General features: G+C 36.1%; 3 protein-coding genes and 2 long non-coding RNA genes across 6 annotated transcripts; 2 read left to right on the forward strand and 3 right to left on the reverse strand.

Annotated features, from left to right (window-relative positions):
- Nucleotides 1-1,908: 1,908 nt before the first annotated feature.
- On the reverse strand, nt 1,909-3,806 carry LOC126870785 (uncharacterized). The gene is made up of 3 exons (XR_007691448.1): nt 2,997-3,806; nt 2,243-2,604; nt 1,909-2,091 (listed from the first exon to the last, which is right to left on the reverse strand). It is a non-coding gene; the product is annotated as an uncharacterized LOC126870785 (long non-coding RNA).
- A 267-nt stretch (nt 3,807-4,073) lies between these two features.
- LOC126870775 (zinc finger protein 600-like) lies at nt 4,074-7,265 on the forward strand. Its single transcript, XM_050628811.1, has 3 exons — nt 4,074-4,254; nt 4,342-4,467; nt 4,873-7,265. Exons 1-3 carry the CDS (start codon nt 4,102-4,104, stop codon nt 6,520-6,522), a joined length of 1,929 nt encoding a protein of 642 aa, XP_050484768.1. The 5' UTR covers nt 4,074-4,101; the 3' UTR covers nt 6,523-7,265.
- LOC126870782 (ornithine aminotransferase, mitochondrial-like) lies at nt 7,036-10,532 on the reverse strand. The gene is made up of 5 exons (XM_050628820.1): nt 8,746-10,532; nt 8,045-8,349; nt 7,679-7,879; nt 7,289-7,514; nt 7,036-7,202 (listed from the first exon to the last, which is right to left on the reverse strand). Exons 1-5 carry the CDS (start codon nt 9,119-9,121, stop codon nt 7,036-7,038), a joined length of 1,275 nt encoding a protein of 424 aa, XP_050484777.1. The 5' UTR covers nt 9,122-10,532.
- LOC126870783 (uncharacterized) lies at nt 7,382-8,359 on the forward strand. Its single transcript, XR_007691447.1, has 3 exons — nt 7,382-7,529; nt 7,609-8,140; nt 8,212-8,359. It is a non-coding gene; the product is annotated as an uncharacterized LOC126870783 (long non-coding RNA).
- A 42-nt stretch (nt 10,533-10,574) lies between the features above and the next one.
- On the reverse strand, nt 10,575-15,957 carry LOC126870776 (ornithine aminotransferase, mitochondrial-like). 2 transcript variants are annotated; one of them, XM_050628812.1, is made up of 5 exons: nt 15,292-15,957; nt 14,196-15,202; nt 13,398-13,702; nt 12,164-12,494; nt 10,575-11,815 (listed from the first exon to the last, which is right to left on the reverse strand). In XM_050628812.1, the coding sequence occupies exons 2-5, from the start codon at nt 14,367-14,369 to the stop codon at nt 11,222-11,224; spliced, it is 1,404 nt and encodes a 467-aa protein (XP_050484769.1). In that variant the 5' UTR covers nt 14,370-15,202; nt 15,292-15,957; the 3' UTR covers nt 10,575-11,221. The 2 variants fall into 2 exon arrangements, with proteins under 2 accessions (XP_050484769.1, XP_050484770.1); XM_050628813.1 differs by having other exon boundaries at nt 14,196-14,310; nt 15,067-15,957.
- Between the last annotated feature and the right edge of the window lie 107 nt (nt 15,958-16,064).

Here is a 16,064-nt window from a genome sequence, read left to right on the forward strand (position 1 = left end):
AAATAATAGCGACATTCATTGCTTTAAGTTCAGCTTTGAAGAGAAGCTGCATTAGTTACGAGATGACCTAATATGACTCATAACAAGTGCTTTACTTTGAATATTTTTGCATATGCAGACTACAAGAGAAAAATCAACCTTCTTGTTTTACACAGGGATGCAGTTTTAAAATTGTTGTCAACCAACGCCATGTTAAGCGCATAAATACATATATAGTTTACTAATGGAAATGCTCTGAGAGCAGGAACATCTCTCTTGCGCAATTTTTATCTGCATACGTATCGGTATAACATTCCTACGCAAACGAGAAAATCAATATTCCCCTCACGATCGAAGCAAGCTAATTTCCCATCTACCGTAATGCTGGATCGTAAGAAATGATTTGCAGAAAACATTAAGAGTGCTCTTTAGCTGGCCTATAATGGGCCACACCTTTTCGCATAGAGAGTAATAAGGCATAAAGCAATCTAGAAGATTCATCGGTTCCAACCTGAAAACCAATTGAACTGAATGTACATACGTACATACACTAACGCTTATACATATAGTTATCCAGGCACTTTGGGCGATTTGTAATAACAATATGTGAATTTTACCAAAATGTACAAATTAATGATAAATTAGTAATTAGAAGCAACACTCACTAACTTCTTACAGAATCATCAGGCTGTAGATCTAAGTTGTCTATTAAAAGACATAGCAATAATATATTTTACTACTTATTCATATATTTATTATTTATGTATATACCATTACACAAGAACTACAAGTAAAAATGCACAGGGAGCATAAAGGGAAGAAACTACGCTAAACGTTCATTGTCGTATTTCGAAAGTATTTGTGTTGCATTTATCACCAATTTTGATTATTCTACTGTTAATCGATAGACAGTGGATATGCCGAGTTTGTCGACCCGTAAACCTATTGTTGCTCGTATTCCCAAAGGACACGACTAATCAAAGCTCGACGAACCTCTCGCTTTCTCCAAAAGCTATTTTTCACTAGCTACCGTGAAACAATCTTCGCCTATGTATTGCACAGTTAGCTTTTCAGCTGGGCCAAAGGGGCACCAAACAACTTGTAACATCAGATCAGGCAACGAAACGAAATTATCGGACTAATCAGTTGTAGGCTGTGCATGGAATTCTAGAATCTGTAACTGCAATTGTTAATTGGCCTGTTTCTGATCTCGTTCCCTTCCCGTTTACATAGGAGCATGAAACATGAATTCATCCAGCTCGATAAGAGCTTTGTTATCCAATTCGCGGTTCATTTCTTGGTGTCCTCGACTGTTATTAGTTGCGCAAAGATCAAAGCGTAGGTCGTAGGTGGTCGTGAGGAGATAGAAAAAACCGATCATTAATGGATCTCGTTACAATTACGCGCGTAAACTTTTTAACAGCTTTTAGCATATCAGTTTACTCGTTTACCTTGTATTTCGTCCGTTTCTCGCCAAACTGCCTTTCCTCTTCCAATTTCGGACAGAAATACAGACAAAAATTTGAACATTTGCTTAATTGTGATTTAATGTAATTAGAAAATTATAAATGAAAAGATTTCTAATTATCCTCGTCAATGAAACGAAAGCAAACGGAAGAATATCGCATTCTAAAAATATGGGTACCAGAATGTAGTTTACCGTGTTAAAGATCCCCTTGATGAATACAATGTACGAGTAATAAGCATCTACTTATCCATAAATTGTTGATTTCATTGCGTCATGTTGTGATCACCTATATCGTAAAGTTTCTATGATCGCGTTACGCCGCACCGCGATGCCATGTTATTTATTTAATTGGCTATATTTCATCAGTGGTAATATTATTTATCGAATTTCTATCAGGCCAATGTAGGTAATTAAATCGCGCGTTTCGTTAACGATAGAATTAATGGACGAGGATTGAAATCATCGGAAGGGGTAATCCGAAAAGCAAATTACGGAAATATTTGCCACAATTCCAACTGCTGTGAAATCTGCTACTCTACCTTTTCGTCGGAATTATATATATAGCAAACACAGCAAAGCGGACTTCCTTAATCCTTTCGTCTCTAGTGAGGTATATACTCTATGGTACACAAGTATTTGAACACCTACAATTAGTGCAATTCGATCAAAAAGATATTTTTATTATATCTTCAACGCTACGATAGAGGAATATTTCGCTATTGTCAATTCTTTGCCATACGCTATAACTGGCGATCAAAATTCTCTGTTAAATTTAAACTAAATCAAGGAAAGTACCTGTATCGCTCTTGTTCCATGTGTGTCAGTAACGGATGATTGACACGTGGTAAAATTTATATAAACTTTTAGAACATAGTTGGAAACAAACTTTAATTCTTATGGAACTTTGTAATTCCACGTTTAACTGCGATAAACGGCTGACAGTTAAAATCTCCATAAGGACTATATGCACTTTAGAACGTAGCTAAAATACACATTTATTTCGTTCTAAAGTCCCAATATGGAACAGATGCATTTAGGATCACTGAACTCGGATGTCTATACAGACTCAATTTTCATCCGCTTCCGATTGTTTCACCATTTAGACTAATTAATATCAACTATTGTTTTACCAATGTCTATAAATTGTGTATGGTCGCCTGAAATAAGATCAGATTAGGTTAAAGAGCTTAATTTGAACTGTATTTTATATATTTGCATCAATTTGAAAGTGCCTAAACATTATGTAAAAAATATGTATTAGAAAATGGCCCATTAAATAATTGAATCTAAATGAAAGAAAAAAGATAGCAGCGAAGATGATGTTTTCGTAATCAAAATGTGAATTAACTAAAAAGAAATTATAAATTAAGTGTTACGTTAATACAACGTTGGCCCGTAATAGGTTAAAGAAAGAAGGATGGGTTAAAAACTGAATAGAAAGATGTCAGGTAGGGAAAGAACAAGCAAACCGGAAAGAAAAATATTCGATAGGGTACGCGGTAGATTGTGATCGATGCCTATAAAAATTCTTTTGTTTTGTAGCACGTACACATAGTTTACGACAGACAAGCATGAGAACGAAATATTAGATTTTCTTCTAGCAAGAACAACGAAGTAGAGTTGACTCTCTGTATTCGCCATCGACGTGTTCCATTGATTGCTTTGGACGGCTTTGAACGGAAATCACACACGATTGTACAATCGATCCGGCGTCGTTTTCCTCTCCGTCTACTTTTATCGAAACTTTTCAAATCATTGCCTACTCGGATTCCGATGCAATATCGTACACGTAAACTTCTTCCTTTCCGTGCAACCAGCTTATTCCAATTCATTTAGAAGAAGTTGTCGATTGTGTACAAATAGAATTTAAACTTTATCATAAAGTTTAACGTTCCCATTTCTACAATAGGTTATATTAAAATCTACATAGATTATATTCTACACCTTTCAATTATAGCGATTTTATACAATTTATAACATTCAATAACGGCGCGGCATTAACCACAAGATCTCGGTAAACGATCCTGTCTGTAAAATAATACGTACGTACCAGGTAAAAACTATTTTGATCGTTTGGCGACATCTATTACTTACTGACAAATCACTGAATAGATGGCGCGGCCTGAAAACGCTAAAACAAAATCTTAACCTTTTAACAAAATCTTAAAATCTTAAAATAATTAAGTACAGAATAAATGGCCTTAGTTTTAGTGTATTTATGAAGATCGATGTATCTGATCGATATATTTATTCACAGAAATAGGTTTTTGTTACTCTCTTCGTTCCTTTCGTCGGTCCTTTTACTCTTTTCATCGAGCGTAATTTATTTGTTTGAATTATTCATAAATTGTGTTGTGATTTTGCGAGGCAAACCTATGTGTCAGTATAAAATTCTATACTTCTTTTATGATTATAAAATATCTTTTCTATATCTTGGTTATAATTTCATAGAAGACTTTAATTTTAATTTAAACCGCTACTAGAGCCGCTGCTATATTGAATCGATAAGGTAGCGTGTGATATGAAAATGGTAAGGTAGGTAGGTAACCGTAACCGCCAAAACATGAAACACGAAATAGCATTGCATATCATGTCTACTCTGTGTCTCGTCTGTGTTTAAAGCAACTTTTGAGGTTAGCTGTCAAAGTATAATAATGTTCATCGTTACGAAAGAAATTGACAGCGAAAATATTGGTAAATTATGCCGTACTTGTCTAAGAGAGGATGGCGACAAAATGGTTTGTTTGTTCGTGGGACCGGCTGAGTCGTCTCTCGCTGCTAAATTGCGATCTCTCTCCTGTCTCGAAGTAATGAACATTTTCAAATTCGCAATTTTTTGATTACCACGAATACGAAATTTGATTTTGTTGCGTCTGAAATGCGTATTTCATTAGGTATGGCAGGGCGATGGTCTTCCAGAAAAAATGTGCGACCGTTGTGTAACCAGAGCGGAATCTGCTCTATTATACAGGGAACAATGTCGTGCAGCTGACAGAGCGTTAAGACAAGCAGTTTTAAAGGTAATCAAATTTAAAACAATGAATAGAAGTATTGACAAAGATCAGATTTTCTTATAAAACCATGTATAAGCATGCTAATAGCATAGCTTCCGATGGGAATGGTTCTGTATACGTGTATTAAAACACATATTTTTCAATTTACCATAGCACATCATAATTTAACTTGGCATTTCAGTGAATTCCAAACTTTATTGTAGCAGCTCTTTCAAGTAATACCAAAATTAGAAAATCTACAATCCATAATTTATTATTCCCATGTGATTGAAAAAATTAAATAAAGAAATATGTTTTTACTTTACACGAGGTTTTAGAAGAAAAGCTGATCGCTTCATCAGTGCACGTATGTGCCTTGTTTGTAAAAGGAACGTGAACTTTTGCAAAATGCAAATGTATCGATATTCATAGGTTTCTGGTCTGGCTTCATACGCAGCAGGTTACAAATTATATCAACAAAATCAGGGTTTCATGCCTGTTCAAAATTCCCATAAGACTTTGAAATGTATAGAATGTGGAGCAGTATTTATGACCTACCAAGAGCTCTGTGCCCACAACAGATCACATTTACCTTTTGTCCAAGACGATATACCTATGCAACATATGCACATAGTAGAATCACAAAATCCATACTTCAATCTTAACTTTGGTCACCTGAGCTCTAATTTAACCAACGAGAGCATTCAACACACGCAATTGTCTCCATTGATTAGGTCAAACGTGATGCAAATGATACCAACGAACGGGGAAAACCCTAGCCGAGCTGCTTGCGCGCTACATTGTTCTTTGTGCAATCGCACGTTCACCAATAGAACACAATTAATAAGTCATAGTATCACCCACAACTCGGAAAGCATAGAAGTGCCCTGCGATAACGAGCATATAGATATCTGCGAGAATTCAAATCAAATTCCTCAAAACTTGAGTTACGAGAGGTCGATTAATTCCGTCGGGAATACTATCCAAAACTTATCTTATCATAGGTCAACGACGAACGATAATAACGAAATACAAAACTTGGAATTTCCAGAAAATATGGATTTGGGAGACGAAGTTCGAGAGGGTAGCCCTCGTGTAAGAAACACAGCGATGTCTGATTCAGATACATATAATATAGCTGTCTATCGCGGTGTAAGATTTGCGAAAAGTCTCGAACGTACGGACAACAGAGAGAATATCGATAGATATCAATCGTGCTCTTCGAATCTTAATTACAGTAAACAGCAGATCGAGAGCGAACATTCTGAAAATGTGCAACAGCTACAGGCGAAAAAGTACAAATGCGACGTATGCTCCAAGTCGTTTTCTCAAAAATCTAAATTGTTAACGCACCGATTCTCGCACTCTGGTCAGCAACCTTTCAAGTGTCCCAATTGCGTGAAAGGTTACTCATCGAAGAGCAAACTAAACGCACATATGCGATTACACACGAAAACCAATGTACACCCGTGTAAAATGTGTGATAAAATATTTGCATATCCTTCTTATCTGCAGGAACATTTAAAAACACACAGACGAAGCGGCAATAGCAACGGGAGAAACGAGGAGAACAAAGCTTTCGAATGCGTCAGCTGTAAGAAGAGATTCCGTTTATTGAAAAATCTGAAAGCTCACGAACGACTTCACACAGGGAAAGGTCTGATGCGATGCGAAATATGCGACAAGACATTCAGTCGAAATTATAATTTAAAGATTCATTTGAGAACGCATAAAGCAGCCAAACCGCATAAGTGCGAGTACTGTAACAAATGTTTTGTTCAAAAAGGCAATCTCGCCGAACATATGAGAATTCACACGAAGGTAAAACCATTCGAATGTAAAGCGTGTGGAAAGCGGTTCTCGCAGTCAAGTCACTTGAAGAATCATGAAGCATCCCATACTACTGTTAGACAACATCAGTGTCGATTGTGCGGGAAACGATTCAAACTTGCGAATCATTTGAAGAGACATCTGATTTTACACAATGGTACAAAGTCATATAAATGTCATCAGTGTAATCAGTTGTTCTCTCAAGCGTTTAGTCTCACGAGGCACTTGAAAAGGCACGATTCGCATACTTAACCGATGTGTACACGTCTTTTTATATGTACATAGATACATCATCTTAAAAATATACAATTCCATGTATATAAGTATTTTATACTATTTTCAATGATTAATTTTCTCCGTTTTAAACGACTGAAGATATTTAATATTTGTACATTCTGAAAGAGGTACAGGTAAACATTGTATTACGATAGATAATATTAGTAGAAAGTAATTGAGATACGATTTTTCATTGCGAGTTGTAGATATATGTATAAACTTATTGCTTTTTTAAGCAATGAAAAAAGCAATAAATAAAATATTAATTTTTTAGAGATTTAAAAAAATCTTTTTTAAAAAAATTATTATCATAATATTTTTAAAAGATTCTTCGAAAGAATAATTAAAGGAATCATTTTTAGAAAATAAATTCACTTTTTGTGTATAATTTGCGTCTCGCATAATGCGATTTTTATAACACGACATTTTCCTCGTACTATAGGGTAGCTCTCGTATTATAGAAGAGTTATCCGTGTAACGATAACTAATTTATTTGTAATTTCTGAGGACAGTGGTGAGTATATCGAGACCTTCTTCGAGTTGTTCTTTCGTGATAGTAAGTGGTGGCGATATCCTTAATATTTGACCATGAGCAGGTCTCGACAGCAAGCCTGCTTCTTTCAATCTTAAACAGATATCCCATCCTTCGGCGAAGTCTGGAAGATATTACAAAATGTAACAAGCAGCAAAGTAAACGTACAATATATTATTGCAGGATATTATCGCGGACTTGAGTCAATACCTTTATTAATTACTAAACCAGCCAATAAACCTCGACCTCTAAATTCTACCGCTATGTCTTTCGGAAGTTTTCCTAATTCTTTCCGTAGAATTTCCCCAAGCTTACTCGCATTCTCCGCAAGACTTTCTTCCTCTAAAATTTTAACTGCTTCTATAGCGACTCTGTTACCAAGCGGACTTCCACCGAAAGTGCTACCGTGAGATCCAGTTTCTAGGCACATTATTATCTAAGGAAATAGCAGGTTTGACTTAGATTGACGTAACATTAGAAAAATGTGTTTCTATTGCTAATAATTAATTGAAAAACCATTTTTCTCACAGGTTAAATAAGAATTTGGTCTTGAAAGGATCAATAACGTGTTGCTATTGTTTCCACTGCAGTTATGTTTACCTGTTCGTCCGCTAAAATACCGGAAACAGGATACAATCCGCCAGACAATGCCTTTCCTAGCACGAGAATATCCGGCCGTTGATTTTCGTGATCTACCGCCAATCGTTTGCCCGTTCTGCATAAACCAGTTTGTACTTCGTCAGCGATCCATAACACATTGTATTTGTTGCACAGGTCTCGTACACCTTTCAAGTAGCCATCCTACATCGAAATGAAAGTTTAGGATTTGGAAAGACGAGAAATGGAACTCCAATTACTGAAACTATTCGTCACAGATCTATACGATCCAAAATGGGTATTATATCTGTCTGTTATCTATTCGACCATTTGTCTATTCAAGTCTGATGGAAGATGAAAATAACATACATTCGGTATTATGACACCCGCTTCTCCTTGAATTGGTTCCATCATGTACGCGCAAACAGTTGGATCCTGCTTAAATTTTTCTTCCAAAGCGTTGAGGTCGTTGTACGGTACTTTGTCGAAGCGAGGAACGTAAGGTCCGAAATCGGTGTAACAATTTGAATCCGTAGATGCAGACAACGCGGCTATAGAACGTCCCCAGAAGTTCCCTTTTGCGAAGACCACGGTTGCTTGTTCCGGAGGTATCTTCTTTACTCTGTAAGCCCAACGTCTAGCAACCTTAATGGCAGTATCGCCTGCTTCGACTCCTGTAATGCAACACATAGACGCGTCTACGTATTTTGCGCTTCTAACTTCTGATTTTCCATTGACAAGTATACGCAAGTATCCGAACACAGGATTACTTTTGAGGAAACACGTTTTCATATATTTGTTACATATTGATATAATTGTTACATATTTTAATAAGTAACTTACTTAAGCGTATATACTCTGTTATATACTCTATAAAAAGATAGAAAACATCGCTTCTAACTATTAGTTCATTATTGATTTGTACACATTAGTCAAATTCAGATTACTATACTGTATAATTACTATAAATCGATCAAAGTGTCCGGATGCTCATTACTTTTAACACGCTTTCTGTTCTTTTCTATCTAATTTCTCCATCTTTGAATGTATTTCGTTTTTTTTTTTCGTACCAGTATTCATCGGCAAGAATTTGTCCCACCCAAGAAGCTTCGACAGATATTCTCCTAGTGCACCGTGAGGCTCCGAATAAAAAGCTCTAGACGTGTGAGCGAGCTTTCCCACTTGTTCTCTCATTACTTTCACCAAACGTGGATGACAATGACCTTGATTCACTGTTGAGAAACCCGCCAAAAAATCGAGATATCGTTTCCCTTCGACGTCCCACAAATAAACGCCTTCGCCTCTTGCAAGAACTACCGGAAGTGGCTTAAAATGTCTACCACCATACATATTATCACGATCAATCAACTCTTGCGAACTCAAGAATCTCTTCAGCTCTACTTCTTTCGTTAAACCGAAGATTCGTGATCTTGTGATCGGCTGCATTTTAAAGATTTCGAATTATAGTACCGAAGTTAATTTAGATTCGTGGAATCGTTCGAAGAAAAGAATCTCTTGCCACTGTGTTTAATTTCAGAGGCTGTCTTACATTTATATCAGGAGAACAAGAAAGAGTAGGGGTGATGTGTACTGCTTATTTACTCGGGATGTTTTTGTATATAATTGATACATATGTCGGTGGGATTTAGAATAAATGCTGTAGCGTAACTGAAGAACTCGTATCTGATAATGAGGGGCATCGTTTATTACGGCGCCACCACGCTAAATCAAATGAGAAACTGCAAACAACATATATCACAATAATCTGATCGTGAAACGATGTATCTGAGGAGATGCACGTTACTGTCGAGTGGTAAATCTGTTATTAAAGAACGTCTCCCAACTGTTAATTCTTTGCCTTTTGTCATAACTGGGATCAAATGTTCTGCTAAATTTAAATTCAGACAAGGAATGTATCTGTATCGATTTAGTTCATCCGTAACGAATCTTTGATACCTCGTAAAATCTACATAAACTTTTAGAACGTAGCTACAAACATGTTTCAATCGATTCCAACATTGAATTTTAAAGTCACAAAAACTAAACTAAATAGACGTCTCTGCAGGAACAATTTTCATCCACTTTCGATTATCGCTCCTTTATTTATACTGTTTAATATTTTCTATCGTTTTAATCAATATCTACTAACTGTATATGGTTATCTGAGATAAGGTCATAGATCAAAATTTGATTGAAGAGTTTAGAATAAGTTCTAGTAAAAAAAATAAATTAACGTAAATTTTATATATTTGCAATAATTTGAAACTGTCCGTATACTTCTGGATGGCAATGTACTTGCACACTTCTAGTGAGAAATAATAAACGCCAACGTACCATCTCTTCTTTCTCTCGTTTGTTTTACGATTCTTTCGCAAGCGCGAAACGAATCGAGAACAACAATTATACTCATAATATGTACAATTACCAATAACAAGGATTACGAAGTTTGTATAAGAGGAGGATCATTTGATAAAAAAAAATATATGTCGTGGCATTCTTTTTCGTTTCCGTTTATTTACCGTTCTTTCTAAAGTCTTACGAGTCGACATCCGATAGGAAATTAATTACGTCTGACAAATGCGACTGTATCATAAAACAAGCGATTGCCAATATTGACCTACAATGTTCAAGCGCGATATTATCGCGAGTTTGAGTCAGTATTCGATGTCTGACAAGCGTCGGAACAAACACTGATCTCGTGACAGTACAGGATAGAACCGTATCACGTATAGCTATTAATAACCAGTATATAACTAATCGGGCAATATTTTTTCCTCTGTACATGCGGTGCATGCGGAAGATAACAGCTTCGACAGCTTTCGGTACATGTTCTTGGTTCAATTTTACCGTGTTTAGCTTCGTCCGAATTAATTCTAATTCTATCCGAATTAATTCTATCCGAATTATGTGGACGGCTGAGAATAGTGATTGCATAGTGGTGAAAGTTAGTTCTGTGGCGGCACGGGCCACGGAACTTTTCAACGGCTCCGGATGCAAAGCGCGACGCCGCCAAAGCGCAACACCGACGTGCCCAATGTACCATCGATATCTTTACACTCTTTCCGCCGAATTCTCGGAAGAGCATACATGTGCCAGCACTGGCGGCACATCTAATGAATGCACGCTAGTGGGGGATATCGATGGGCTACGAAGGGAAGAATCTGCGCGATCCGAAACAAAAGCAGAGTCAGTCTGTCTTGCGCCATTAAATGTGTAACTCCTCGGTACTATTTGCATAGCAACGCGTCGAATGATCTCGCGGTGTCTATCGTTATTTGTTAGTTGTTACCTGTTGTCTGTTAAGTGTAATTGTTAGTTGTTAATTGTTAACTCTGATTGTTGATTAGTTCTAATAAAACTATTGTTCGTTAAAAACACCAAGAGTAGTTCCTTACGCATCTATCACCATACCACCTCAGTTCACTGTTACTTTCTATGAAACGAGGAAAGAGAAAAAGAATAAAATGTGACTTTATTAACATCTTTCAAAAATTAGAACGGAAACGGGATCAAGACGGATTTTCCAAGTACGTAGAATGTATGATGTTAATTAACGTATCGAGAAATAACTCGAGAAATGATATCGATGCATTCTCTTATTTGCGATTCCGTGATGACCAACGGCGGTGCCAATCTGATTATATGACCGTGCGTTGGTTTCGCGAGTAAACCCTCCTCTTTCAATTTCAAGCATACATCCATGGCATCGATGTCTTTTTTGATAACAATAGCGTTAAGTAGACCCTTTCCACGAACAAGAGTAACCACGTCCTTTGGTAATTTTCCAAGCTCGTTCCTGAGAATATGTCCGAGCCTTTCAGCATTTTCCGCTAGTTTTTCTTCCTCGAGCACGCGAAGCGCTTCAAGGGCGACTCTGCATCCTAGAGGGTTGCCACCGTAGGTCGAGCCGTGTTCGCCAGGCTTTATAGTTAACATCACAGAATCGTTGGCGAATACACCAGAAACTGGATAGAAACCACCGGACAGAGCCTTTCCAAGAATCAAAATGTCTGGTTTTACATTTTCGTGATCTACCGCCAATCGTTTTCCTGTCCTTGCCAAACCAGTTTGCACCTCGTCGGCGATCCATAAAACGTTATGCTTCGTACATAATTCTCTCACACCCTTCAGATAGCCGTCCTTAAGAAACAATATACAAGTTAACGAAATTGTATAAAAACAGTTATTAAGATTTAATCTTAATCTTAATATTATAATAAGCAACATTTTGAAACGAAATAATGAAGCGAATGGAACGATATCTAGTTGTTTAGTGCCAGTAGCAAATAAAAGACAACGTACTGAATTTTAAGATTACTCTCGCGTGTAAAATAAAAAATGTGTTATAATAAATGTTATAATAAATCGAAATTATTAGCGCGTATCTTGATCGGTTCGAATAAGCGAGGTTCTACTCTATAAATCACATTGATTCGAATGGTGCAATTAATATTTTATTTTTTGATAATTAAACGAGAGTTACGATACCTTCGGTACGACGACGCCAGCTTCGCCTTGAATAGGTTCCACCATGAAAGCACAAACCTGAGGATCGGCTAAAACCTGTTGAAGCGCCGTAAGATCGTCGTATGGAACGAGCTCGAATCCAGGCATAAATGGACCGAACCCACTGTAACTAGTTGGATCCGTGCTTGAGGATACCGCGCTCATCGTTCTGCCCCAAAAATTGCCTTCCGCGAAAACGATCTTCGCTTGATACTGCGGTATACCTTTGCACGCGTAACCCCATCTGCGTGCCAGCTTACAAGCGGTTTCGCCACCTTCTACTCCTGTGTTCATCGGAAGCCATTTATCGTACCTAAACATTTGATATTCCATTCCGTTATTTATGATATCGATTATTAAAGATACACGGGAAACGAAATTTCATTTATACTTTACTATGTTAGTAGACATTTCTGACATACATATAGTAGACCTTGATTTATCTGAACTCATTCGTATAGGTATAATACTGCTTGAAAGTATTCGATGTAGTTCGAAGTGTTCGAAAGTATTCACATCCAGATGCATAAGTGGATTCGACTCGGTAAAAATTCGCTCGATAGGGTATTAAACAAAATTCCATTTTAATGAATGGAATTCAGATACACTGTCAAAAGTATCTGAACATTTGCTTATTCTTGGTAGGATATAATTTAATTACAGAAACACGATATGACACGACATTTGAATAATAATCAATGGATATACAATGAAATATTGTCATCTATAAATGTTACTATCTCCAAACTATTTAAATTGTTTCTACAATACATATCAGATAAGAAAGGCTTTTTCTTCATTTATGTGCTGATTAATTGAAGCAGTAATATTTGAAACCGGTAGATATATCGATGATTTTTTAATATACCGTCAGTCAATTTTCAAACGAATATTTAAAATTTATTAGTTGCTGGTTCGATGAAAAGATAATAAATATGTATTAATTTTAACCATCAGTCCGTTATCAATTTTCTATCAACATTCCGTACATTTATGAGCGGCAATATAATTGGAATTCTAGCGCACATTACATTTTCGTTCCCCTTCCACAATCGCTATATTATAGGAAGATATGTCGATTATTTGATGCCAGATGCGAGAACAGACGTTGTGTAAACGCATGTGAGAACGCATTATCACAACTTGTACAAAAGGTGCAAATGAACAAATAAAAGGAGTGGCAAGAGGAACGTAATCACACAGTAGTCTTACTCACCCGAAAAGTTTCGTAATATATTCTTCAAATTCTCCCAATGCATCCGAGTAAAAAGCCCGCGAAGTTAATGTCAAAACCTTCGCTTGTTCGACCAAAGCCTTGTAAATTCTTGGATGGCAATGGCCTTGATTAACGGCAGAGTAGGCACTCAGAAAATCATAGTAACGTTTGCCTTCGACGTCCCACATGAAAACTCCTTCCGCTTTGCATAACGCAACAGGCAGCGGATGATAATTGTGAGCACCGTATTTTGATTCGCGTTCGAAAATTTCTTGTGACGTTATAGTTCGATGATTTTTCTCGGCCTGCGATCGGAGTTAAAATGTAGACAATTTTGCAAAATTGAAGGGCTCCTAACGAAAACGAGGCTTGTCTGCGCCTTTTTCAGAAAAGTGGAAGAATGCTATAAGAATACTCTATGTCCTTAATTTCTGTTCAACACGTCTCGATCTTTTGTACAAAATATTCATCATTTTACATAATTACTTAATCGCTGTAAGCGTATCTGTGATCATATCGTAGAAAAGCTTTGTCTAATTAAATCGTGAAATCGTGGAACCATGATAAGGATTACGTTCCTCCACACGGTTGATCTTCATTCTACGATAAATCAGAGTCTACTGGTTTTATAGTTATCAGACGTATGATAGATCTGATTATACTTTCATAATACTGATTCTATCATGTTGTGAATCTCGATTATTGCATAAAAAATTAAAGAATTTGACAAGAGTCATTTACGAGCCCATTTGCATATTGTTTGATAAACCATCTATCAGATTTAATGCTGCTTATTACCTGATTGACCAGATTCAAAAGATATCCCTTTCTTTTAGATATCATGCCGACTTTTCTGAACATCGTGTTTATATATTTTATACGGACAACCGTATAATCCAGATCTCGCGTTAATCTAAAATTTGATTTAAAAAAATCGATGTTACGTACATAGATATACCAGGACAAAAACATATAGCATATTTTCGTAATTAATTAAAAGGTTTTTCCAATTGGAACAGAAGCGGGATTGAGACATAAAAAATTGGAGAATCGCGCCAGAGTTAATAGGAACAATCCCTTAATGAAAATAGTTAATATGAAAGTATGTAGAAAAACAAAAATTATCCTTACATTATATATGCGTGACAAATACATTATATTGTATTATATTTAATTATGTCTTTGATATAAATATACTATATCTATATTATCTTTTAATTAATTTCCGAAGATAATTTAACGTGACCAAAAATACATTCAAAGTCAAGTAGACGGATAATTTATGTAATACAGGATTAAAAAACAGTGTGTCCAGAATTTAGAAATTGCTCTTCTGCAAGAAACAAGAAATGTGATTTATCGTGCTTTTCTCCTGTGATTTTTACATTACAAAGCAACGTAGAATAGCATTAAACTGCATATTCTCGAAAAACACACGAATTTAACAACAGATGCGCGGACAGCTACGCATTGTCATCTCTACATAATCACTTAAGAAGGTGATTTCAAGCTGTATGGTTTTTCTTAAGTATGAGAGAATAAAAAAGGTAACATTATCAGCAAGGATATTAATATTTGCCAGAAAAATTATCACGATTGCATTGTGTTATCGGCGCGGCAAAACAGGCTATCAACGGAATGTTTGTTTGAATTATAGGTAGATCTTTACCTTTATAGGAACCGGTGATCGCTCGTATTAGCGGGATCTACGCGTCGCTACCAGTAATCGATGAATACAACGACCGACTATTCGAAACTACTTTTCCTTCTGTGCTCGAATCTGCTTCAAACCAATACCCTCCCCCCTATCTCTTTCTTTCGCTCTCTAATCTGTAACAATTGGTTTGCGTTAGGTTTTTCCCAGATTGTCAAATTCTAAAAGATACACCTTGACGTGGCTAGCCTTGTTGCACGGCTTACTATTTCTCTCCATCGCATCGTACGTACGCTCGCGTCACGCCAGCTCTTCGTATCAGAGATAAGAAAAATGATATAATTATACAGCCTATCAGCGATGAAAGCAGCTCGTCTTGTTCAAATCCAAAATTCTCGACTATTTGTATTCGAAAGTAAATATGATAAGCTGATATACTTTCACCAAGTAACATCGGATCACAGTTCGTTTCGGTACAAAGCGATTCTGTAATATTTCGATCATATTTTACAAACGATTCAATAATTACAGTAATTACATCGAGTATTATGAATGTTATAATAGATAGTATAATCTGAATGATGAATAAAAACCATTTCAATATACGATAAACACGATACTAAAAACTATTACTTATCCTTCTTCTTGCTTTTAATTAAGTAACGATGAATAATGGAAAGATATTTATGACTATATACAATTATAGTTAGTTATAGTACAATAGTTTGGTATGATAACGATAGTTTATCGAATACTCTGTCCTGTTAGCTACTGAATGCAAACATTGATGATACATATACAATTGAACATTACAGATAGTATGTGATTAGTACATAATATACAATAACGTTGTACGTATTACCGTAAATGTTTGTCCTTGCTCCCTTGCTCGATGTATCCAACAAATGCCTTTTTCTCGAAACATCAATTATTTGTTAATAAAAGATAGATTATAATGTGTTCGAGTGGAAGACACTAAAAATACATATATGGTATGCTCTTACATATGTTCG

The sequence above is a fragment of the Bombus huntii genome, chromosome 10, assembly GCF_024542735.1.
Source record: "Bombus huntii isolate Logan2020A chromosome 10, iyBomHunt1.1, whole genome shotgun sequence".
NCBI classification, from domain to species: Eukaryota; Metazoa; Arthropoda; class Insecta; order Hymenoptera; family Apidae; genus Bombus; species Bombus huntii.

Excerpts from the sequence above, each read along its gene's own strand:
- LOC126870782 (XM_050628820.1), bottom strand. The coding sequence starts at position 9,121 with ATGCAGCCGATCACAAGATCACGAATCTTCGGTTTAACGAAAGAAGTA. Across the intron at positions 8,350-8,745 it reads ATTCTTGCCGATGAATACTG|GAGTCGAAGCAGGCGATACT; the intron begins GTACGAAAAAAA and ends GTTGCATTACAG. Across the intron at positions 7,880-8,044 it reads CGGGTGTCATAATACCGAAT|GATGGCTACTTGAAAGGTGT; the intron begins GTATGTTATTTT and ends ATTTCGATGTAG.
- LOC126870776 (XM_050628812.1), bottom strand. The coding sequence starts at position 14,369 with ATGTTTTTGTCCTGGTATATCTATGTACGTAACATCGATTTTTTTAAA. Across the intron at positions 12,495-13,397 it reads TATATTACGAAACTTTTCGG|GTACGATAAATGGCTTCCGA; the intron begins GTGAGTAAGACT and ends TCAAATGTTTAG. Across the intron at positions 11,816-12,163 it reads CTGGCGTCGTCGTACCGAAG|GACGGCTATCTGAAGGGTGT; the intron begins GTATCGTAACTC and ends TTGTTTCTTAAG.
- LOC126870775 (XM_050628811.1), top strand. The coding sequence starts at position 4,102 with ATGTTCATCGTTACGAAAGAAATTGACAGCGAAAATATTGGTAAATTA. Across the intron at positions 4,255-4,341 it reads GATCTCTCTCCTGTCTCGAA|GTATGGCAGGGCGATGGTCT; the intron begins GTAATGAACATT and ends GTATTTCATTAG. Across the intron at positions 4,468-4,872 it reads TAAGACAAGCAGTTTTAAAG|GTTTCTGGTCTGGCTTCATA; the intron begins GTAATCAAATTT and ends CGATATTCATAG.